The sequence below is a fragment of the Pogona vitticeps genome, chromosome 4 (genome assembly GCF_051106095.1).
Source record: "Pogona vitticeps strain Pit_001003342236 chromosome 4, PviZW2.1, whole genome shotgun sequence".
Classification (NCBI taxonomy): Eukaryota; Metazoa; Chordata; class Lepidosauria; order Squamata; family Agamidae; genus Pogona; species Pogona vitticeps.
The window spans coordinates 63,258,129-63,284,119 of NC_135786.1; the positions used below are offsets into that span (position 1 = coordinate 63,258,129).

General features: G+C 39.0%; 1 protein-coding gene across 17 annotated transcripts in view; it reads left to right on the top strand.

Moving 5' to 3' along the window:
* The window catches only part of MAST2 (microtubule associated serine/threonine kinase 2), a 234,073-nt gene that overhangs the window by 182,873 nt on the left and 25,209 nt on the right, over positions 1-25,991 (top strand). For all 17 annotated transcript variants that reach the window (XM_072997567.2, XM_072997568.2, XM_072997569.2 and 14 more), the window contains 9 exons: positions 7,460-7,592; positions 10,264-10,331; positions 10,867-10,952; positions 13,453-13,661; positions 15,753-15,891; positions 17,098-17,230; positions 17,807-17,972; positions 20,848-20,949; positions 24,564-24,686. In XM_072997567.2, the coding sequence (XP_072853668.2) occupies positions 7,460-7,592; positions 10,264-10,331; positions 10,867-10,952; positions 13,453-13,661; positions 15,753-15,891; positions 17,098-17,230; positions 17,807-17,972; positions 20,848-20,949; positions 24,564-24,686 (1,159 nt within the window). The remainder of the gene's footprint in view (positions 1-7,459; positions 7,593-10,263; positions 10,332-10,866; positions 10,953-13,452; positions 13,662-15,752; positions 15,892-17,097; positions 17,231-17,806; positions 17,973-20,847; positions 20,950-24,563; positions 24,687-25,991) is intronic.

The following is a 25,991-nucleotide window of genomic DNA, read 5'->3' on the forward strand; positions in this document are numbered from 1 at the left end:
GTGGAATTCTTGTATCTTATTACAGTCTTTATCTAACATGAATCAATGTTGGACACATTAGAACTATACACCTTAGTCTTATTATAGGCTTAAATGTAGAAAAATGTATATTTCCCTTGGAATGGTCCTGGATTTTTCCCCACTCAGTAGAGAGGGTGCATAGTACAAAGGTGATGGATGAATTGCACCAGGTGTGGCTTGATACATTCCTCTCATATTTATAGAAATTGCTCGGATTCATAATTAAACTGGGAAGCTTTGGTCTCAACAGATGACTCATGGCTGCTTGCTAATAAAACAGCTGCTGCTATTGCATATAATAGCCTGTAGTCTTCTGTTTATCAGAATCCTCTGACTGCAACAGATTAGAATTTGTCGTTTTGTCAGGACATCATTATAGGTGGCTTCCTGATGCTTCTCATCCAGCTCCTGGGTTGCTTCTTGGCTGAGAGCTAAAGCCTGGACTTGGGATTTTGTGAGGGTCAGATTCTCCTCCCATATACTAGAAATTATATCTTCAAGGGGCTGAGTTCTTGCTCAAGTAACATTGTTTATTGCTTCCACAAGTTCTTCTCTGCCTTGATTAATGAGGTCTCCAGCTGCTGATTGCTCATAGGCTGCCAGATTGAAGGGGATACATGGAATTCAGGAATTGGTATGGTGTGTATTTGTTCATGCTGGTATGGTGAAACACATCTTCAGCCCCTTCTTCTCAGCCGAAGCCAGCCTCCTTTCTTTTCCAACCAACTTTTCTTTATCTTAATGGTCCAAGAGAGAATTGTTATCCCCCTATATATTCTTAAAAGATCTGAAGTAGTTTAGCTAGCGTTGTATCTTTGGGCAACATAGGTGCTGTTTTCTTTTTCTTTTTCTTTTCTGAACTGGGATCATCCAGTAAATGTGGTTGAAAAGTATAAAGCTCAGTTCATTCATGATAAAGTGACATTCAGTTTGCTGCTAGTCAGCAGTTCAAAAGGACAGTTATTATTTAGTTGCTTCCCAACTGTAAATATTTTCTTCTATTGTTCCCTGAGCCATGAACCGGTACCCAAACACTGACTTATTCTGCCCACCCCCCAAGCCTTGAATATACTTTTAATATGGATGGAATCCAAGAAGCATAGAAAATAATTACTCTATTTGAGATTCCAAGAAGTATGGAAAATAACTTTAAAACCTGGTAGGCCTGGATATTTGTTTAAGTGCACTCAACATCAACCACTGACTTCTGGTTACACATTCTCTCTGCAAAGCTCAGCGCGATATACATTTCACACTACGTTTCCTTCAAGACCTTGGCCTTGCTATAAACTTAGAAAAGTCTAGTCTTGTTCCAAAAAGTTGCATCCACTATATTGGCACCTATCTAGATTGTGACATGGCTCAAATGTTTCTCCCGGAGGATAAACATCTCAAGTTGATCTTCTCGATGCCTCCACTCATCATACAACAATGTCCCCATTGATGGTGCAATGTGTTGTAGGCATGATGGCCTCAATGACTTCCATCATCCAGCATATCCCTTCAGACATGTTTTCTTAATGTGTTCAACCCTTTCTCTGTCTTATGTGTCATTCCTGAACTTGCCACTCAACTCACTTGGTGGTCCTCCAAACAGAACCCAACATTGGGCAGACCTTTCCAACAGCCATACCCACACACAGAGGTCACTACAGATATGAGTCTAGCAAGCTGGGAAGCTCACTGTGGATCCCTCCAGATTGGCACCCAGAGAGAGAAACAGCTCCATATCAATGAGCTGGAGCTCCTGGCCATCATCAAAGCCTGCAAGGTCTTCCAGAACCGTCTTTACAGGAAAATGGTACTGATCACTACAATGTATTATATTCTCAAACAGGGTGGTACTCACTCCCCAAGCCTCTTGTATCATGCAGTGGATCTATGGGAATAGTGGCTCTCCCACCACATGTGCCTCACAGCAGTCCATGAAGCCAATCAAGACAACAACCTTGCAGATCTACTCAGCTACAAGGAATACGAGGCTCACTAGTGATAATCAGACCAAACAGTTTTTCATGCCCTCTGTACCTGTTGGGGGATACCCAAGGTCAACCTATTTGCTTCCAGAACAAATTGGAAATGCTGATGCTATTGTTTTCGTGCAGGGATTGGAAAGAACTTCTTTGGCTATACCTTTGTCAGATGTTGGCCCAGGACACTCACCTGTTTCTGTTGTTTCCACTCCTGCACTAAGTAGTCATCTGCCTTCATCAGGACAAGATCAGTGCCATTCTCGTAGCTCTGTGGAGGCCATGGCAGTCCTGTTTCTTGACTCTGCTTCAGCTGTCATCCAAAGTCTACCACCTTCCTTGTCCACCTCACCTCCTTACTCAAAACAGGGCTCAAATTCTCCACCCAGATCTCCCAACGCTTCATCTGGTGGTGTGGAGGATTCTACCTCCTTGCTGAGTGTTCTTTATTTCTTCCATAGCCAAGTCACCCATTAATCCTTCACTTCACATGGTTTTACACTTCCTTCTTCACCTCAAGCAGCAAGGCCTCTCTATGTCATAGCTCAGTGTATATCTCTGTCCTGTTGTCACACATCAACTATTAACTTCTCCAGCTTCTCAATTCTTTAAACATCCAACCATCAAGCATTTTCTTAAGAGCACATATATACCCCAATGTCTGCTCCCCCCCAGTGGTAATTGATACTAGTCTTCAGACATCTCACATGGGTCCCTTTTGAGCCCCTGGCATCTACGCATCTACGCCTCCTGACATTTAAAACTATTTTCCTTGTGGCAATTACCTCCGAATGACATGCCAGTGAGCTAGCAGCTCTATGCTCTGACTATCACTACCTTCAGATGTCACTACCTGACAAGGTTCATCTCTTTATGGACATTTCATTCCTTCCGAAGGTGGTTTCCCAGTTTCACCTCTCTCGGCCCATCGTTCTTCTGTCCTCCTTTCTGTCTCCATCCGCTACTCACAAGCACATGCTTCACATTCTCAATGTCTGATGTGCTCTTGCCATTTATGTGGCCCGCACGCAACCCTTTCAATATTCTGCTCGACTCTTTATCAGCTACCAGCCCTCCTCGAAAGGGCTCCAAGTTACCTCCCAATGCATCTCCAGAGCATCGCCTATGCTATCCAGTTGGCCTACCAGCTGGTACATACACCAGTACCACAAGGGCCTTGGTGGCATCCACAGTTTTACACCACTACCAGATGGATGTTTGACATCCTCTTTTGTATAAGCCATACTGTCTGCTCTCTCTCTCTCTCTCTCTCTCTCTCTCTCTCTCTGTGTGTGTGACTACATGCACCAGTCAAAGACCGTGAAAAGATAAAACAGCTACAATCAGTCAGATTGACATAAAATGACAGTAAAAACAGCTAAAATTAGGGCGAAAGACTTAATAAATATACATGCATGTTAGGTACCATAGATTACCATAAAAATAGTGATAGGCCTCCTATGCTTACTGCTATTGATTTCTTGTAATAATAGAGAGCATCTGGTATCATTCATTTTAGATTGCCATAGATTGAGATATGAACTCCTGCATGCCCAGAAATGATTGCAGATTATTTCCTATAAAAGGATACATTTCCAACAATGTGGTTGACTTCTAAGATGAATTATTGAGCATGTTAATTTGAGGGTTTAACACTGAAGGAGTAAAAATTTTAATTATGTATGCTTTTAAGTATTATCTTCCCTCTGTGTTCATGCTTTATGTGCCAGATAGCTGAATGGTAGTATAATGCAACCTGGAACAGATCCAAACAGAGCAGCTTCATTCAGTTACATTGCTACATTCAAATCCTTTCTTTTCAACAGTGTGCTTTGATTATCCATGTGATCCCAAAAGTATTTCCAAGTGTCATTTTACTCATTCTGTGTTTTAATATGATACCCTGTCCATGCTATCCTGATATGATGCAGAGAGTGAATACAATTAGTACTCACTATCTGAATAGTTGCTAAGTAACCCTGGCATAGGGTTTGGTCTTCTGTATTTGTACCAGGTAAGCATTCTACCACCCAAACCAGTGTATGAGATGGGGATGCTGACATGACAGACAATAAATATTGAAAGGTAAATATAGAAATAAAAATTTCGTGGTGGCAGCCATGAAAATATTTGAGAAATCTTAGTGTAATTCACCTGGAAAGAAGAAGGGAATGCCTTCACAGTTGCCTGCCTTCCTGGAGTTGCCCACAGTTCCATGGGAAGGGGAGTCTTGCTACCCATTCTAGGGGGAGCTTCTCACTGAACTACCCTCCCATGGAGTAGTGGGGTCACTCCCAGGAAGGAGGCATGTTGTTCTTTCCAGCTGAACCACATGAAGTGAAGCAGACAATGGTGGTAGAAAGATACCTCTTTTGCATTCTAGATCCTCTTCCTTGAGCCCCAAACCTGGGGGGGTTCGAGGTAACCTCTGGGCTTATCACTAGTATAAATCCATAACTTATCCACCTGAACTTCCCTTCATAAAAATCCACTATTTTGTCTTTTTAAAACCTGGATTCTAATTTTAGCATCACCCACCAATTCATCGGTAGACCTATTTCCTTCGGCTCCTGTGTATTTTTAAATTGTTGCTCTTTGGTTAAGAGCTCTTTATACGTATATCTCAGTTCTTTCAAGATTAGAGAAGGTTGTGTAAAAGCTTCCAAAGGCACTACCCATATTGGAATTTATTTGTATATTTGCATCTGAATTTTTTGCCAGACCTGGTATAGCACTTTCCTTACAATGTGATCAGAAAAAAAAGTGTTTGGTCTTGGCCCTTGCCATACCATATATATGCGTGCCATCCTAATCTCAAATTGTGCCCTTCCAGTTTTAAAAGTCTTAGGTCCTCCAAAATAATCAATTCCTTTATCCAGTTAAGTGTGCAGGCTTTGTAGTAAGGTAGACAATTTGGTAAGCCTATTTCTCCTCTTTCTTCTAAATCTTGTAGAGCTTGAGTTTTATTGTTGTTTTTTTAAGAACAGTGGTTCTTAACCTTTTTGAAAGAAACGCCCCCTTGAGTCATTAAGGAAGTTATCATTGCCCCCCTCCCCATGGTGGCGGCACCAGATCTGCTGCCAGCACCAGCTGCTCTGGATCTGCTGTCTGCACCACGGCTTCAGCCGCCTTCTCAGGTTTGGCTCGCTCCATCACCCCCATATTGCCCCTCTTCTGTTCCTTCACCCCCCGTCGCCCCTTCTTGTTCCATCACCCCCCTGAAAAATGAAATCGCCCCCTGGGGGCGATATCACCCAGGTTAAGAACCACTGTTTTAGAACACCTCATGTACGTCCTTAAAATACAGTATGTATAATTCAACAATATTGGCAAATTTTGGAACAAATGTTTTGGTAAAATGTTCATCTTTATAGCTGCAGTTCTACCCAGCATTGAAAGTTGCAGTTTGCCCCAGTTTTCCAGATTTTCCTGTATTTCTTTAAGTATTGGGAGATAATTGTCATTCATCAAGCTACTTGGTTTTTTAAGATATACACTCCTAAATATTTAATTTTTGATATGTGTTGAAAGCTAGTTTCTAATTCTAATTTTTTTTGCTTCTTCTTGTGTCACATTTTTGTCAATTTTTTTCATAATTTAGTTTAAGTCCTGATGCTGCACCAAAGTTTTTAATTGTGGATATTAATTCTCTAATTGATTCCTCTGGGTTTTCTAGCATAGTACCAAATTCTCAGCATAAGTTTGTAATTTATATTCCTCACCTTTTATTCTCAGCCCCCTATTTCTGGGATTTTGCCTTATTTCTCTGTTTAATATTTCTAATGTCAACATGAAAAGTAAAGGTGATAAGGGGCATCCTTGTCTTGTGCCCTATTGAATTTGAATCGCCTCTGAGATTTGGCCGTTGACCTTGACTCTTGCTTTCTGTTGTCAATAAATTGACTCCACCACCTGAAAAAAGCTTCTTTGAAGGCTCATCATCTTTAACACCTAGAGTGGTTGTTGACTAGATAGGCAGGATATATATAAATGGTTCAGTATAGAGTCCCAATTCACATTATCAAAGGCTTTCTCTGCATCTAAAAAGATTAACATCATTTGCTTTTCTGGATGAGCTTCATAATACTCCAGTATGTCTATTACTGTTTTATATTTGCAGCCATTTTCTGTTTAGTTAGAAAAATAGTCTGATCTTTGTATATCATTAGAGTTAGGACCTTTTTCAGCCTGTTAGCCAAAATAGAGGCAAAAATCTTATAATGCACATTTAAGAGGGAAATTGGTCTATAATTCTTAATTTGATTCCTTTCTGTTCCTGTTTTATGTATTAGAGATATATGGGCTTCTTTCCGTGATTCAGGTATTTTTTCCACCAGTCTCAATAACTTCTAACAGTTTTTTGAAATGTATCAGATTTTCCTGGAAAGCTTTATAGTATTTTGCCAGCAACCTGTCTGGTCCAGGTGTCTTACTGTTTTTCGGTTTTTTCCCATGCTTCTATAATTTCATTCATTGCTATGGGGTTATTTAAATTTTTTAACTGTTGCTCTGATAACTTCCAGGGGAGGGTTCCTTTTCGTTGCTGCAAAGGGATTTCTTTTTTCTTGTACAGATTATCAAAAAAATTCAGAACTATTTCTTTAATTTTTTTCCTGTTTGAAGGTTTCCTTCCCTTCCTTATCCAGAAGTCAATTGATCATTGAATTTTCTCTTTCTTTTTAAATCTTATATACGAGCCATCTTCCCGGTTTATTTGCATCTTCAAAAAAGTTTTGTCTTGCGAATTCTACTTTCCTTGCCATCTCTTCCTGGTCAAGCAGATTTTTATGCTGTAATCTATTAATCTTATTTTAAAGTTGTTGTGCTGTAGGGTTTATCTTTAAAGCTTTTTCCTCTTTTTAAGGGCCATTAGTAAATTTTGATATTGCTTATTTCTTTCTCTTTCCTTTTGCATTGCAATGTCAAGTGCTAGTCCCCGGAAGTAAGCCTTCCCTGTATCCCAGATATTGGTGATCCCAGTATCTTGAGGTTTATTTATTTTAAAGAAGAATTCTAGTCCTGTGTCTATTTTCTTCAGATAGTTTGAAGCCAAGTTTGTGAAACTTGAGAATCAGGGTGATTCATTTCAGGTTTTGCACATGTTCAGCATGAAGGAGGCACATAATATCTCTGGCTTGGTTTATTTAAATCTGGGCAATTTAATCAGTAGGGAGAATGGCCAACTGAAATGATGTTATGTACGTACTCACTCCCAGTAATAATTTTGTCTAGTGATTTACATTTAATCCTAGAAAATATACATACATGTTGTATAGTGTTACACTGTGACTTGTGCTATGAACTGTTCATATCTGTTCTGAATTTGTAGAAGAGCCCCTGATGTTTAAGTTAAACTATGTTTGATTTTCTTGTTTTCATCAGGATTAATCAATATTCGAAGTTATAAACTTTTATATCTTCTGGAAATCAAATTAACTGTTCTCTGTATTTATGTATTGGGGTATTAGGAATTTGATCCTGAAGAGTTCTATCATCTGCTAGAAGCTGCTGAAGGCCATGCCAAGGAAGGGGAAGGAATTAAATGTGATATCCCTCGTTATATTATCTCCCAGCTGGGCCTCACCAGAGATCCCCTGGAGGGTAAGGACTTTTACTATTTATTCTTAGGGCTGCATAGACCACAAGTAGGCTAAGTAACACAAACCATCCTTGTATATTCTGGTACGGACAACTAATAACTGATGTGCACTTTATGAAATTTGATAAGTAGGTACATCTTGTAATGTGTGAGGAAAAGTGTCATTTTTAAAATAGATGTGACTTTTGTTTCCTTTGATGACTACAGTTGGTATCAGGTGCCCACAATATGTATATTGTGTATAAGTGTATTTTCAGTACATCCTGGGTTGGATCCAGAATTGGGAAGAGCACAACTCCACAAATTGGTTCACTGTGTAATGGAAGCAGGGGGAGGAAGTGGTTTTCATCCATTTCCCTTCACCTACAGCCTTCAATACTGCACCAGAATATGGGACAGTGCATGAAATGGCCCTGGAAGCTACAAGGAAGAGAGGAGTAATTAATGAAAATAATATCAAATGTACAACGGTGCCTTCTTACGAACTTAATCCGTCCCAGAAGATGTTCGTAAATCAAAACATTTGTAAGTCAAAGTACCATTTCCCATTGAAATGCATGGGAACGGGATTAATCTGTTCCAGCATTTCAAAAAAAAAAACACCACACAAACAAAAAAAATTAAAAATAAAACACTGCAGGTCTCTGGGGCTGCAAAAAACAACAACAACAAATAAACACAAACAGCCCAATCCCACCATGTAAAAGACACCCAAAACAGTTCAAAAAAATGCAAAAAGCAGCACCTTACCTCACCATCAAGCCTCCTCTGAAGCGTCCCGGCCATGCTCAGCTTCCTGGGCTCCACTGCTGCCGAGACTGCCGTCCACCATTGCCCGGCCTGGGCTCCGCCACTGCTGCCCAGCCGGGATGGGTCCTCGCCTCCTGGCCGGGCTCTAGCTCCTGGCACTGGATCCGTCCCCACTGCTCACTTTCCAGCCGGACTCCGGGAGACAGAGCCCGGCTGGGAAGCGAGCAGTGGGGATGGATCCAGCATTGGGAGTGAGAACCCGGACGGGAGGCCATTTGAATTTCCTGGGCTCCTGCCTCCCGGCACTCGGCCACCCCCGCTGCTGCATCCCTTTCCTGAACTGTTGGGGTGAAAGAACTACAAAGAAGCAGCCTTTTCGCCACCAACGGTTAGTATATTTGAATTTCCCGCCCCCTTTCCCTGCCTTTTTCCATTCGTAAGTCAAAGCTTCGTTCGCAAGTCAAAGCAAAATTGTGTGAACGGAGCTGTTCGTAAGTCAAAATGTTAGTAGGTCAAGGCGTTCGTAAGTCAAGGCACCAGTGTAAATTGTCTTTATTTGGCTCGCCTTTGTTTGATACACTTTTTATCAGTGCAATAAAGAGAAATACACAGAAGTACACACAAGACATATAGCACCTTAATTTGTCAGAAAAATTAGGGGATAAGGATTCAAAGCAATGGAGGAAAACCATTTTAGGGAAATGGTTATGCTATTTACAGCCATAGACATGAGTAGGCAGAACATGGTAGATGTTTATTGGTGATTGTGTGAGCCAGAGACCTGAAGAATACATTTCACATTACTATCTTTGGGTTTTAGTGAAATTGAATTGTAATTGTTTCATTATTTTATTGAAATAATATGAAATGTAATAAGAACTATACACTGCACACACTGTTTATGCACACGTCTTTCATGTTCTTTCATAACTTTGTGAATCAGATTTATTTTCCATATTGTCAATTTGTAACATTTCCATATTTGTGAACTTTAGGGAAACAACTTTCAGCTACTTCCAGCCTCTATAATCAAAATTAAAATGTTTACAACTTTTCGGCAATTAAGCAACTACTTGCTACAAATATTGATTTAGCTTGCTTTCTTATTTGTAAAAATGAAAATTAAATTCTACAGTAAGTGCTTGTGGAACTTCGTGTGTTTCTGTTTGTTACATTTACAGTGTTAATATTGTCAATAAATTAATGTTTAATTGAAGTTAAAACCATTCCCATCCCTCCACATAATAGCATAAATAATTTGATATGTATTATACTCTTGTAGTAATGTAAAACTTGCTATATGGGCCCCCTTCATACTGTACTGTTTTAACACTACAGCGTCCCATGCAATTACAAGATTTTCTGTATGTGCTACAAATTGCCAGACAGTTTAATGTGTCCAATCACAGAATACTGTATTATAGAATCATATTCCCTATTGCCCTAATCAGTGATGAGTGTGTTTTTATTGAAAGATTCCAATATGAACAATTGTAGAAGACACCACATTCTTCAGCCTCAGCTTCACAGGGATCCATACAAAACCTTTCATCATCCTGAACATGGAAATATGTGAATTTAAGGGAAGGGTTGCCAATGGGTGGAATTAGGTAGATCCTTCTATCCAAGGACCTGCTGAAAATCATCAGAGAAAAAAAATCCCTGCTGGCATAACAATACAAAAATGCTGTTGTGTAAGCAGTGATTATCATTGAGACTACACAACTTTTGCTTCTATAGTAAGGTCCTAGATGCCAGAATTTCCAGCTGCTTGCCTTGCAGTCAACTGCATAATTAGTTTGATGTGATAGGATCCTGGCTTCTGTGAGCACCAAAAATTGTGTACCTTTTTCATTCTAAGAGTGTGCATTTCTGTATTCTCGAAGGCTTTCTCGAAATGTGCATTTCTGTTTTTCCCTCCAGAAATGGCCCAGTTGAATAGCTGTGATAGTCCAGACACTCCAGAAACAGATGATTCTGCTGAGGGAAAGGTACTGAGCTAAATGATTCATTTGATAATAAAACAGCAGCTATTCTAACTATTCTGTTTCAGTATGGTGTTGCAAATAACAAATAGTCCATGAGTATTCATTTTTTCCATGGAAAGATCCCTGAGTGTTACAGTACTACAAAGTATTTATAAGATGAATAGAAAAGCAAATGTTATATTTGGGTTTTTGGTGAAGCAGCTGTTTGAACTGTGTTTTACAGGAAACCTAGTTGGAACCTGTAGTTTTGAAATATGTTTCTCCCTTCCTCACCCCCCAATGTGCACATGCACTTATAACTGCAACCAGAAGCAGGAAAAAATGTTCCCTTGTATCTGTGGAAAATATCAGGAAAGAGTAGTATAAATATTTTAAGTGTACTGAGATAAACCAGCTACAATGTAGTTCAAAAACTTGCATTTTAGAAATACATATATCTTTCTCTAAAAGATAATGCCAACGCAGAATTCATTAAATAAGTTTCCCCAAAAAAGAAACACGGAAAAGAAATGGGCAACTGTTTTTCATGTGTTTTCAGAGCCGGGGAGCAACAGTGCAAGTCAAGAAAACTCCGTCTGAAGAGGAATTTGAAACTATTAAACTAATTAGCAATGGGGCATATGGGTAAGGATATTAAATTTTGCCTTGCCATTTAAAAATAGCATTTGCAAGCCAACAAAGAACCTAGAAAGACAAATTTATGGGAGATTTGCAATGCAGTTTCCAGTATTTGTTTTTAGTTTCACATTAACTAAACAAAGCTGTTGGGTAGAGTTTGTATCAGACATTATAAAGGGAGATAGGGATTAAATTGTAAATGCAAACTCCTTTAAAACTCATTATATTGTTTGTCTTTTAAGGTCCTTTATAAAGCCATTATCTTTGCATTATTATAAAATGTGCTCTCTATGTAGTCATCCAGATGGCTGTTCTTCTGCATGCCTTGAGATCTGAAATAAAATTGAAAAATGCATGAAAATAATTGTGATGACTATATTATTTTAGAAAATCAAGTACAATAGTTTTGCTAGCTAAGATTTTCAAATACTGAATGTTTACATTCCAAAAATATATTTAAAAGGGAATGAGGATCGATAACCTATTCTTGTATATCTTTTAGCTATTTATGAAATAATTTTTATATTGGGATGTTACAACTAGCTGGGATTCAAGAGAATTCTGATTTGTGAGGATGTGCTAGGATGTGTACGCTGCCAAATCCCTGCTGTTTTAGCAGGAAGACCTAAACTGTCAATGGCCCTCAGTTATGCTGTTTATTTCTATTGATATGTGAACTTGGCAGGCACCATCTCTCTTTCTGACAAGCTATAACAGAGATGAGCAACTGCGTCTCTCTAGGTGATAGTTATTGGACTACATTTACCATCAGTCCTTGTCAGTATAGCCAACAGTGGGAATTGTATCCCATCACCATTGGGAAAGCTATATTTGCCCATTGCTGAACTTGAAATATAAGCCAGGATTTGCATTAAAGTTATTGTTCTATCTAGTTATAGCAGTTGGAAGACAAACCAGAGAGCTGGTTTCCTGCTGGGTTCATTCATCACAGTAAAAAAAGCAATGTATTAAAAGTTAATTGTTTGTTTACCTTCTCCCAGTGCTCATATAAGCAAAAAGGCAAGCAAACTGCTCATCCATGGTAAACCAGTAGGCCTGGTTGTGTGAAAACCATGCTTTTGACTGCATTTTGCAGATTACACTAAGTCATGCTTTGCTGCTTCAGCCACAAATTATCCTGCAGAAGATGATTCCCTTAGTTCTGTTACCTTCCCACCTTTCTTTTATCTCCTATTTCACAGTGGGCAGCTAGGAAAACAAGCCACAGTTCAAAGTTCAGCTGTAACAAAAAGGCATGCTTTATATAACTCAGGATTTACAGTCCAAAAACTACATAACTTCTAACTGTGGTTTATGGCTGGGTAGCAAACTGTGGTTTGTTTGCAAAGCTGGGTTTGAACACACAAACAAACCAAAATTTAATAAACCATAACCTGTTCTATTTTTGTATGGAAACCTGGCTGTTGTATATAGCATATGATACAGTAGCCTCTTTCAAAGAACAGGAGATTGGTTAAATTATTCAAAGAAGATATGTTGACAGTTTTGATAGTAATGCATAGCCAGTTTAAAAAGCGAAAAGAATACTTGGCTGCAAAAATTGTGGGGCCCCATTTTTTTTAAACAATCAAGGGTTATATAGGGATATCTAGGCAAAGTTTTAATTACCGTATTTGCCGGCGTATAAGGCGACTGGGCATATAAGACGACCCCCAAACATTTCCACTCAAAATGTAGAGTTTGTTATATACTTGCCGTATAAGACTACCCCCTCTTCCGTGATTCTGCTTTGGCTGCATCATGGGGAGAGTTTGTTTTGCAGCTTTTGGTTCCTTTCGCTGGGAGAGAGCGAGGTTTGCTGGAAGAAGGACAGCATCGGCGCCGAACAGCTGACTGTCGGGAACCAGCAGATAGGCGGCAGCTATTTTGGGGAGGCGGCAGCCATTTTGAGAGGCAGCAGCCATGTGGTCGCATCTCAAAATGGCTGCTGCCTCTCTGCTGGTTCCCGACAGTCAGCTATTCGGCGCTAGAGTCAGGCTGTTCCCAGGCTACCAAGAAGGAGCGGGGCTGTCTACTCGGTCTTACTACCAGGTAAGTGACTTAGCTGGGAGAGAGGGAGGGTTTGCTGGAAGTGCACCCTGCGTATAAGACGACCCCCCCCCCCCAAACTTGGCGGCATGTTTTTCAGGGCCAAAAAGTCATCTTGTACTCCAGCAAATACGGTAATGGTAATTTATGATTTGCAGTACTGGAACAATACATTACTTCATTTTCAAAATCTAGTTCTAGTATTACTACACATCTTCTTTCTCCATTTTTTCTGTAATGTATGAACTTGGACTTCCCACTTTTACTGAGGATTACTGCGAGTCCAGCAGAAATCTTGTCCACTTGTTTAACATTGTAATAGAAGCAGAGAAAGAAGGGTGGAACATTTGTACTTCATTCTTTACATTTTGATAGTTTTCATGAGAGGTCAAACATTTGAAACTTCAGACAGTTGAGGACTTGATGATGACATTTCAATTTTTTTGTGTTCTCTCAGTGCAGTGTTCTTGGTGCGTCACAGGACTACTCATGAGCGCTTTGCAGTGAAGAAGATCAATAAACAGAATCTCATGTTGAGAAATCAAATTCAACAAGCTTTTGTAGAAAGAGACATCTTAACTTTTGCTGAAAACCCCTTTGTTGTCAGCATGTTCTGCTCCTTTGAAACGAAGCGGCACCTTTGTATGGTCATGGAGTACGTGGAAGGTATTGTTTTACCACCACAGAATTCACCAAATTCTAATACTGATCATTAAATATTGATTTAAGTGGGTTCCATTCAGTGTTCCCTCTAATTTTCAGCCCTGCTGGGTAGGGCTCCACCCCTCTTGCATGCGATTCTGTCCACATGCAACTCCATCACCCTCAGGCTTCCATCGCAACCAGAATCAAATGGTCTGAAACCGCTTCCTGTGGGTGCGCAGAAGAGGAGGAAATCTGCACAGAGTTGTGTGCACTCATGCAGCTGTGCATCTTAGAGGGAACCTTGGTTCTATTATGAGAGAGACAGTGAGCACAGTATATGCTGACTCTTATGTCCTAATGGACCCTAAGTGCTGCTTAGTATTACGTAAGTCTAGAATCAACATCACAAGGTCCATTTTTGAAAGTAGAATGATACATCCACATTATGAATCCAGTGTTTTAACAAGGGATTGTTGTAGAAATTTCCTTGAGGGCTATTGTCATTGTGGTTGGCTGTATCTGCTCTTGTCTGGAGGCATTGGTATCTGCTTCTGAAGCTTCTGTGGAAGAGAGAAGCTGACAAATGTTCACAGGGCATGAAACCAATCACATATTCCTTTACTTGCCTCGTAACTGTGGATTTGGAAGACTGCTAGTGACCAGAACAGGGTCCAGACAGAACTGCACACTGTAGTGGTAGTTGGGAGATATTGGCGGAGATCCTATTGCTTAGCAGAGTTAGTCGCAACTAGAGTAGCCCAGTGGATTAGTGGAACCTATGTAGGAGTTGACTCACCAAATAGCAACTGATTCAATTGCTGTTCCTAGTTGTGATTTACTGTACTAAGCTGCAGAATTTCAGCTATTGTGACATGAATGTATTGGAAATTTTAGTTAAATAAAGGCCAGGCCTGGCCTTGATTTGATTTAATTCATAACTGAAAATCCTGGTATGGTGCACTAAACACAGAAATGCATTTGACAGCTGTTCAGAAACTTTAAATAGAAGAAGGCATGTGTTTCTGTATCCATGTAGCAAGGGTTTTTATGAGTAAACATTACCAGTATTCCATGTTTGCATTTATTTCCTTATATTCTGAAGGTTTAGCCAAGATTTTGGTTTCCAAATGTCACAGTGAATTGGATCCTGTAGATTCCAGAAAGCATTATATCCTGCACATTGCCTCAACTTTTAGCCAGTATCCTGTTGAAAGGTCCACATGTATAGCAGTAGTTCCACAAGTGGTTTGCAGCAACTAGCTAGTTCCTCACTGAATAATGCAAACCTCTCATAAGATTACTGTTGCACTTCCCAGCATATCAGTAGAGTACTATATGATGAACCAAAAATTTGTCAAGGACAAGAACACTACCTATCTTTGGAGTCTTAGTAAACTTTAGTGCTAAAGTCTGAACCATTTATTTCAAGCATTGCAAGATGTTTAACATTTTTATTACAATATACACAGATGCACACTGGAACCCGCAATCACAACAGTTGTGACTATAATGTGAAACTGTATACTTTCCAATATTCTCGGAGATGCATATTGGTGTGCTTGTGTTGCCTAAATAGTCTCTTAGTGAGTAGTGATACAGATTGTCCCTATGTGGTTTCAGTGTTGTGTTTCTGCATGTTAAGTATTCTTGTTTTGAAATGTCCTTAATTAATGAAAATTGCTTGCAATATCACTACAGTAGGGAACATTCCACTGGCCACTGGGTGTCAAGATTGCCATGCTACTTCAGAAATGGCCTACCATTTCTCAGTTTGCTTGCCGCCTTTTCTGTTTTGAACCTCCATGGGAACTGATCATAGTTGTGCATGTATCCAGTGAGAAGCAAGCCAGAACAAAGCTACCACCCCACCCCACCTGTGCAGTCATTATGCCAGAGGCAGCACACTCTGCCAAAACATGGCCCAGGCGTAAAGGAAGTTGTTCTTAAAAAGTAGTTGTGTAGAACTGCAATCTTCTGTCCACTTCTCTCAGAGTCAGCCTCAGTGGGACTTATTTTGAACAGACAAGTATGCAAGTTGTAATTTCTCAGCTTTCACTGGCATATGATAATTGATCCAAATGCTGTGTATGCTGTATTTTCATTTTGGTCCAGGAGGAGACTGTGCAACTCTTTTGAAGAATATCGGAGCTTTGCCTGTTGATATGGCAAGGATGTATTTTGCAGAAACTGTGCTGGCACTGGAATATCTCCACAATTATGGCATCGTTCACCGTGACCTAAAGCCTGACAAGTACGCTTTTAGCTTCTCATGTTTGGACCTGCAGTTGCAGCTGTCCTTGCTAAAAATAGTTACAAGAACAACATGTGCCATATTCTGTCTTCTACAAGGGCAACTTTTAATTTTTTTTCCAGGTTTGCTCTTGTTACTGATCTACTTATTGACAAATGTCACGTTGTGATTTTGTGTATGTATTTGATCTCTTCCTTCTATAACAATATCCACAGAATTAAAAATGGGTTTTACTTTTTAAATGCAACAATGTTTGTCCTCTTACTTAGCAAACAAATTAATGGAAGTAAAACCATAACCAAAAATGCCATATAATTTGAAGCATGAGACTTAGCCCATTTATTGGTCAGAATCATATTAATTTTACCTACTGGTGCAACTCCATAGATGAAAGATTTTAAAACAATAAGTGCTTACACCAACTTCCTAATATGCAGTATTTCACAGCTGAAATTTATACTGATGGAGTTATACTGGCATAATTTTTGGATTTTGGCCATTTCAATTTACAGTGTGTTGAATCCAGACTTAGTTATACTATAGTGTAGAGTCACTGAAATAGATATGACTTAACACAGTTATCATGACTGAAGTTTCACTGATTTCACTTCATCTGCTCTAAGCATGAGTAAGTCTTGATTGAACCCCAGGTATGTATATCAGACTGTTCTGAACTGGCTGAGCTGCAACATGAAATTTTGCTGATTAGCTTCCAAGCATCTAAAGATGCCCCAGATTAATTCCACACTTTGGTTCAGCATACCTAAGGAAATAGTCTCCCCCTGAAACCCCCGTGTTAGAACAGCATTCAGATTTTCCCCCACTGGAGGTGGAGATGGTGGTGAATAAAAAGTTCACTACTATGCCATTCATCTGATTAACCTTTCCCATTATCTTGTCATTATCGTTAGCATATGGTCATATTTTAATAACCTCTTTTTGGCAAAATCCATCTACTTAATTTGTACTATGTAAAAGTTGGAAAATTTTTATAAATGTGCATTTTAAATTGTGGTACAGTATATTGAAATACTCACCCAAGTCTGTTTAGATGTTTCATTCTTTCTCCTATAAGACTATACTTTCTGTGTCAAACTGTTAAAGTAATAACATGTTATCAAGTATTTCAGTAGGTAATAGTATAACACTATTGTTTGCTTGATTTTTCAAAAATGTCTTTTAACATTGATCTCTCTTCTTATTCAGTCTTCTCATAACATCAATGGGTCATATCAAACTGACTGACTTTGGCCTCTCTAAAATTGGCTTAATGAGCCTGACAACTAACCTGTATGAAGATCATATTGAAAAAGATGCACGAGAATTCTTGGATAAACAGGTAAGCAGAAATACATTTTTTAAAAAAATCTCTGTGAGTAACTCCACAGACTGTTCTTTAAAGATACAAAGAACAAGTGCTCATTGCAGTTTTTGCAGCATGTCACTTCATGACAGCAATCCAAATTTATTCAAGAGTCCTTAAAATACTGTGATTATTTGTACTGCAGCATCAGACCGATCTAGTTGTGCTCATGCCTTTCCCCAAACAATTTTCTTAATATTCTCATAGCATATAATGACCAAAATCCTATAATGTAAATTTACACAAGCTCAAGATAATTATGTCATCAGGCATGGATTTTATTACGTATTAAATATAATTACACACTCTAGATTCTGAGACTCCTTCAGGATTCTTTTTGACCTGGGGAGAACTTTGGGAGCCTTAGGATCAGCGGAGTACCCAATTCATGACAATCCTCTTATGCTGTTGGGTATATTATAATTATATTAATATATAGTCTGCAATACTATCTTAAGAAGTATCCACATGCCATGAGCTATGCAGAATAGCAGTGCCTTTAAGTATCAAGTTATTTTCTGCACTTTAATTGTTCCTCACTTTCTTTTTCAGGTGTGTGGAACTCCAGAATATATTGCTCCAGAAGTGATATTGCGGCAGGGTTACGGGAAGCCAGTGGATTGGTGGGCCATGGGAGTAATACTTTATGAGTTTCTAGTTGGCTGTGTTCCGTTTTTTGGTGATACACCAGAAGAGTTATTCGGGCAAGTTATCAGTGGTATGTATTGTATCTCTATATCAAGACATGTTGTTTATGCCTGTGTTTCATAAAAGACTCTAAGACAATTTAATTAATCAACATTCAAGCTTCCCAGACAGCTTTCAACAAAGATACAATGGACATAATAAACACTGAAATGGAATCTTGATATCAGTCAAACCATTAAAAGAACAATGAAGGAAAAGCAAGATTCTGATGTGGGAGCTTCTTGTAAACTAGGATCATGCAGCTAATTCATTTATAAGAATGGTGCATGAGAGTCCTTTTGGAAGAAACCAAAGCTCTGTCTAGGCCAACAATAATTATTTTTTAAATAATCATCTGGATGCTTTTGGAAACTACACAAACTGATTAGGAAGCAGTTGCTCTTCCCTGCACTTTACCCTAGAGCCGGAATTCAAAAGCATACTGCCTCTAAACCTGGGGGCTCTTTAGCTATTGCATGTGCCTTATCTACTAAATCAGGACTGTGTAGCCCTTGAGCTTGACTTTCCCCAAACTGAAGCCCAGCTCCCAAAGACTCTGTAAGAGTCTTCGCTTTAGCAAATTCCCACCAATTTACTCGGTTGCTGCCGCCGCCTATTTGGTATCCCATTCCCTTCACCTGAAGTTTTCTCCTGCTATTCCAGGTTGATTTCACACATCTCAGTTGATTCTCACAGCTGCTGTATTTTGGCCATAAACATGCTGCTGTGTAATATCATCAGACTTAGAAATGCTCTAGCAGCACTCTCAGAGGGTTTTCTGCAGGTGCTTTGGCAGAGGGCTCTGTGAATATTGCCTCTGACTGTTAAAGCTGATGATTTGCAGTCATGTGAGGAGATAGAGGAATGAGGAAAATGGAGTGGGGAAATTAAAGTAAGAGAGGATGTAATGAAGTAGGAAAAAATAAGATGACAATAAAAATTAAATAAATGCCAGTTTTGCTTTTTAAATTAAAAAATATGGATTGTCTGTGTATAGCCCCATGTACCACCTAAACTGGTAACTTATGTGCTCAGGGATGAAAATGTTGGTAAATTTACTTTGGAGACTTTAATCAGGGATTTTCTCACCTTCTTCCTTATTGATGCTCTCAGAGAACCCCAGGATGTTAGTGAAGCAGGATTTTCCCATTTTATTATTTCCTTAGCAAGACTGGTGTGGTTTTTTTGGGTTGTGTGTGTGTGTGTGTGTCTGTGTGTTACAACAGTTCTAACCTTAATAATTGTTTCTACCAATTTGCTCTGGAATAGGTTTATTATTTATTTATTTATGTTATTAAAAATATTTTTCCTTCCCTTTCTTCTTAAAAAGGACCCAAGGCACCTTGCATCATTAAAAGACAGTTTTTAAAACCAGGAGCAGTGAGTATATAAATGCTGAAAAGGATCAAACAAATACCATACTAAAAAGGGGGTAAATAAAAGCAACACCAAACATGTTCAAAGCAGTAAAGTACAGTGGTGCCCCGCATAGCGATGTTAATCTGTTCCAGGATTAACATCACTATCCGGAAACATCTCTATAAGGAACGTAAAACCCCATAGGAATGCATTAAACTCCGTTTAATGCGTTCCTATGGGGGGAAAACTCACCGGTAAGCAAAGATTCCCCATCTGGCCGCCATTTTCGCCGCCTCGATAAGCGAGGGCAGGGCGCGAAAACGCTGCGGGCGGCCATGTTCTGCACCCAGCAGCCATTTTGGAACCGCCGATCAGCTGTTTTCTAAACATCGCAATGGGAAGATTGGTAAGCGAAACGCTTACCGATCATCGCAATGCGATGTTTTGCCACCTAAAACATCGCAATGCAATCGCATTAGCGATCGCAAAAAACGCATTGCTATGCGGATTCGTCATTAAATGGTGTGCTCGTTAAGCGAGGCACCACTGTATAATAATCTATTTTGAAACCCCACCCAGGCAGCCAGTCATTAAGGGAAAGCTTGCCTGAAGAGAAAGGTCTTCACCTGCTTGCAGAAGGACAGCAAAGATGGGGCCAGCCTGGCCTCTTGTAGAAGGGAATTCCAAGTCTCAGAGCAGCAACAGAGAAAAGCTCTCTCCTGTATCCCCACCAAGCCACCTGTGAAGGTGGCAGTACCAAGAGAAAGGCCTCCTGATGATTTTAACATGGTTCTGCGAATTAGTGAGATGAACTTCATTTCACTTAACAAGAACAACATTGGGGATAATAATAGAATTTATGCTTGCAGCTATAACATTCCATTCTAATACGGATCTCAAAATAATTTCAGTTTATAATACGGAATCTTCCTTTAAGTATAGGTTTATATTCTGTGCTTTAATTGAGACTCACATTAACATTTATATATGACACTTTCATATCTTATAGCATTAGCAATTACACAATGTAAATTTCATAAGCACCAATTTTCATGCAACATGGGATAGCTTTTTTGTTCATAAATCACACACACACGCTGAAGGTGTGCATTCTGAACATACACCATAATATGTAATGATGAGATGGCCCTTATGTAGCTCCCTGCAGTGCTTACTAATGGAAACCAGATAACCTGCTATAACTTCATTTGATTAACAATAGTTTATTTAATAAGGAGATTTTAATCTGTGTTGTATCTTTAACACCATGATTTGAATGCAAAAGTAACAGCGAGGTTGACTACTTTAATTGGCTCAAAGTCAGTGCTCCCCATTCTTGTCAGTTTCATTTTCGTCTACTGCTAATGTCCTGCACTTGTTATCTACAGGTTTCCATGAGATCAGGAATGGCTTTTATGGGCCACAGGGGACCGGATTTGGGGAGCAGGGGTCAGGAAAGCCCTCTTTCATTAAAGCAATTATGTTCATAATTTGGATTAAGCCTAGGAGTTTTATTGGATCTAATCTGTTCAATATGATTTCTGTAGATGAGATTGCCTGGCCAGAAGGAGAGGAAGCGTTACCTCCAGATTCACAGGACCTCATTGGTAAACTTCTCCGACAAAACCCAATGGAAAGACTTGGAACAGGTGCAGATACACATTTATTTTTATTGTTATCTTTTAAAAGAACTTTCTAGAAATATTGAATTCAAATCCAGGTTGATGTTTGAAAAAATCAGAATTCTAAATTCACATAAGGTCTGCATAACTTGCAGCTGCAAATTGTGGCTCCTTGATGAAATGCATCTTGGTAGCACAAGACACAACAGCTCAGGTATAATTAGCTCTGAAAAGCTGTGTAAACCTTACAGGGCCACTAGTGGCACTCTGGCCACTGCTAATTACAGGGAAGAATGTGCAGTGACAATATAACTAATTAATTGCCTTAGTAATTTTCTTTTTAATTTCTTTATGGTTTAATGATAAAACCTGTGAATGGTTCTGTAGTGGAAAGTTATCACTGCATATGGAAAAGGGATTAATATGTGATTTTTTCCAATTCTTAACTTGTTACAAGTATCACAACATGCTATCTCCCATCCAATCCACTCTGCTCTAGCAGGTGCCAGTGCTGGGTACTGTTTGAAAGCTCTGAAACACAATTTAATCATGATAAAGCTGGTTCACTTTTGAATAGTGTGGCATTTTAAGTGTTTCTATTTCTATCTCTTTTGCTTCATTTGACAGTACTGCCATACTGTTCTGTACTCTACAGCAGTGGTCCCCAATCTTTTCCCAACCGCGGACTGGTTGGTGGGGGCATGTTGTGCTCACGGGGTGGCATGTCACACTCACAGGGCAACGTGTCACAGGGGGTGGGGCACGCTTGCGGGGGGGAGCGCTCCGGGGGGAGATCTGTGTCCGTGGTCCGGTCCTGCCTAGGCCACGGACACAGGTCCTGGACCGCTGCCAGGTCACAGACTGGGGTTGGGGACCACTGTTCTACAGCATTTATTTGCTTACATTTTTTAAGCTTAAACAAACATTGAAAATCAATGACACCAAAAAATATACAGTGGTGCCTCACTTAGCAATGTTAATCCGTTCCGGTAAAAACATCGCTAAGTGATTTAATCGCTAAGCGATATTAAAAAGCCCATAGGAACGTATTAAAAACGCGTTTAATACGTTCCTATGGGCTAAAAACGTACCTTAAAGCGGAATTCCTCCATAGCGGTGGCTGTTTTGGGAGCCTCTAAAGCGAGGCAAAACAGTGGCGGCCATTTTGTTTTTTGCAGCGGCCATTTTGGAACCGCCGATCAGCTGTTTAAAAAAGTTCGCTTTGCCATGATCGCTTCCCCGCGATCATCGCAAAGCGAATTTTAGCCATAGGGGACATCGCTAAGCGATCGCTCCAGCAATGGCCAAAAGTCCATCACAAAGCGATTTCATCGCTCAACGGAGCGATCGCTAAGCGAGGCACCACTGTACATCCAATCACTTACCAGGATTTTTGTCTCATAGTTCTCACAAATGAGGTGATGACATAATTTCTCCCTTCTGTTTTTCAGTAATTTCTATTAATCTATTTAGATCAGTGGCAACTTACATATATCCAGGGACCATTTCTTCCTCCTCTGGAATCTTTTGGGGGCTCTCTAGCATATGATCACAATTCAGTATCATGGGAACAGGAAAATCTGCTTTTGAAATACATTTCTGCTTAAAATCAAGGCATACAACAAGTAGTTCCTTTATTTTAAATCACATTGGCACTTCCAGGAGGCTTTTGGGTTACAAATCCACTTTAAAAGGCGTGTTGTCTCTGAGTATGTTCATTTATAATAGAAATCTCTTTAACATATTTTTTTTACTGCTACATTGTCAAATGTGGGACCAATTAGGCAGCAGTGGAGGTTGTAGTTCGCAAGCAGCCTACAAAAGTTGTCTATTGTAACAGATGTTCATGTCTTAGGATGATGTGCCATTATATTTTTCAGCTGAAGACAAAGCAGTTAATTGAACATATTCAAAACTCCTTTTCTAAGTGTCACCTTGATAGGCTTTACCAGAGCTCTTACCATACTGTACATAGTACAGTATAGGTTTCCTCAATAGCATAAAATATTAAGGTATCACTCTGAGATCAGGCTTAATTATTTTTTTACTATAAAATATTTTGGAATATTAGGCAAGAATCAGCAGTTTAGAAGGCAGAAACACAACCATAATATAGCATAGTTTCATACAATTTCAAACAGCTCTGTTTACCAGTTTTGTAGCAGTAGACTTATGTGAGATACCCATCAGATTACCCCCTCATCTCTTTGTATGCTGCAGTTTATATATCTTCCCTTCAGCACACAAATGCACTCCATGAGCAGTTTAGCATGTGATGCCTTTATTTGGGTGGCTCTGTATAAATTACATTTAATTTATACCACTGTATAAATTAAATTTCAAATTACAATGACATATGCCTCTTTTTTGTATGCAAGAAGTTAGCCTTTGATGTAACAGATACTCTGAGCAAGAAATGGAGTGTTGGCAACTTCATGCGAGAATACCACCTGGTACACTGGTGGCTTGAATCAGGGCTATCCTTTGGCTGAAGTACAGTACAGTATTTAGGATTCTGTGTGATGTGATTTTTGGTTACATGTATACAAATCTCAGAACACTCTAGTGTATATTTAATGGCTTTTATTTGAAGGAGTTACTGGACCCTAACCCATAATCTTTTATATCTAATGCAGATGCAAGCCTTTAATTAGGATTTCTTGGGCACATCATTCAGTGGGTTCCATCTGCCTCTCCTTTTCAAAAAAAGAAAAAGGATTTAAAAATAATTAAACATTGCTTCCTTTGTATATCCTCTTTTACCTAAGTTTGGGTTTTTTTTTTGTAAATTACTAAAAATGGACAATTTATTTTTCTTATATGGGTTTGATAAAAATTACAATTTCCTCAGCCTTTCTCAACAATCTAAAACAGGTAATATCTATGACACCACACTTGATTTTATAGTTGCTCCCATCTCTGTGACTCCAGATAGTATTAATATACAAAAGGACTGTTTTGGGGGGAAAGAATCAACATAGGATAACTTGAGAGGGAGACAACTGAGGTAGGTTTCATCCACAAATTTTGGTGCACTCTGAAGGCTTAAATAGACTAAGACTTTTCTTTAAAATCTACAGATTTATTTATTTGTTTATTTTTACTCTGGCTTCAGAATCACAAAGTCAATCAGGGGGAAAACCCACCACCTGATTTAGCAAATTTGTGGTTCAAAGAAAAGCATAAACTTGAAGAGCTGACAATTAACCACCTAGCTGTAGTTACGATGTTTATGTAATCAATATTCACAGAGCTCTTTACTTGTGATAGTAATTTCATTTTCTGTGCCTGTATTTCTCTTCTCTGAGTCAATACCCAAGCTAATGTGTACTCTAAACCTGTGAGTGAATATTTCACTCTGTCTTTTTGAGGAATTTGACTTTAATTCATGAAAGCTAACACTGAAATAAATCTCTTTGTCTTTAAGGTACTGCAATATATTTGTTTTATTTTTGATATGTTTTATATGTAATAATACTTCTAACTTATTTACTGAAACATTATTTCTGTAAATTAGTGGGCTGTAATTTTTCTGTGGCTAAGTTGTCGTCTCAGATCAGGTTTCAAAGGAATGTTATATTGTTTAGGTTATACTTCCAAAAACAAGGTTTAAGAAATCCTTTGCAATGTTGTCATTTCAGGTGGTGCTTTTGAAGTGAAGCAGCACAGGTTCTTCAAGAACTTGGACTGGAATGGATTGCTCCGCCAAAAAGCAGAATTTATTCCACAGTTAGAATCAGAAGATGATACAAGTTACTTCGACAGTAAGAAAGCTTACAGTTAAAAATATTTTTTTCCGGTCAGGCATTAAGATGTACCAAAAAGTAGCTCAGAAGCCTGTTCATGAAAATGAACCACACAAAGATTTTGAGCTTCAGAAAGAATGCGTACAACCATCAGTAATTCAGAAGCCACCTATTGTAGTCCCTTGTGCTGGAATATCACGTATCATCCTGCAGTCTCAGAATAATCTTTCTTTATTACTTCTGGTCTCAAAACTTCCATGTCACATGGTCATGTGCACTAGAAAACTGTTTACCTGCTTCATTGACTTTATTACAGCCTGATGACCTAGATCTGCCGCCCTCCAATCTTTAGGCCTGCATCTCTAGAGTTCGGACTTTTCAGATTAGATTTCATAATCGCTTGGAGAACCTACGCATATAGAGCAAGCTATATACTTCAGAAAACAGATCACAATATAAGGAGGGGGGCAGTGCCAGGCCTTGCACATTGCAACCTAGGGGTCTAGGCTAAGGATCACATCCCTGCTGTTTTACATTGAGGAACACATGAGGCCTGAATCCCTAAATAAAGCTTGTATTAAATATTTATTCCTGAATTAAGTGGGAAAGTGGATGAGCTTTGCTTGTCCAATTTAAGAACAAAATGGAATAAACCCATTGAAATGAATGCCACTTATAATAGTTCTGAGTCCTCTTATTTTATTAATTCCAGTGGGTCTACTAACATTGAATTTAGACTAGCTACATAAAATAAGTTTTATTAGAGCTTATTAAAAGTAGAACATGCACATTGCAAATTAGTGTTATTACAAAATAGGAGAGGAGAATCACAGGACTCAAGAGAAACAGTTTTCTCTTGCATAGATTTATCTGCTGTTTGTATTGGATAAACTTCTCTGGTAAATTGAAATGCATGTTTTCAATCCTCATGTGATTTTTGTACACCAAAGCTTTTGATTTTGAAAGTCTGAAAAATAGATTGTTTGTCATAGATTTCTCACAAATTAAGCCTGAGAGGCAGGAACTTTCATTTATGTGTTTTGTTCAGCACATAAAATATATACAGTGGTGCCTCGCTTAACGATGTTAATTGGTTCAAAAAAATCGCTATGGGAAAACATCGCTAAGCGAAACACCATTTCCCATAGGAATGCATTGAAAACCGGATAATCCGTTCCAATGGGAATGGATTACCGTCCTTAAGCGAAAATCGCCATAGGAAACATTGCTAAGTGAAACACGGTTCCCCCATTGGAATGCATTGAAGCCTATTCAATGCATTTCAATGGTTTTGATAGGTCTGTTTTCGCTATTTTTAAAGTG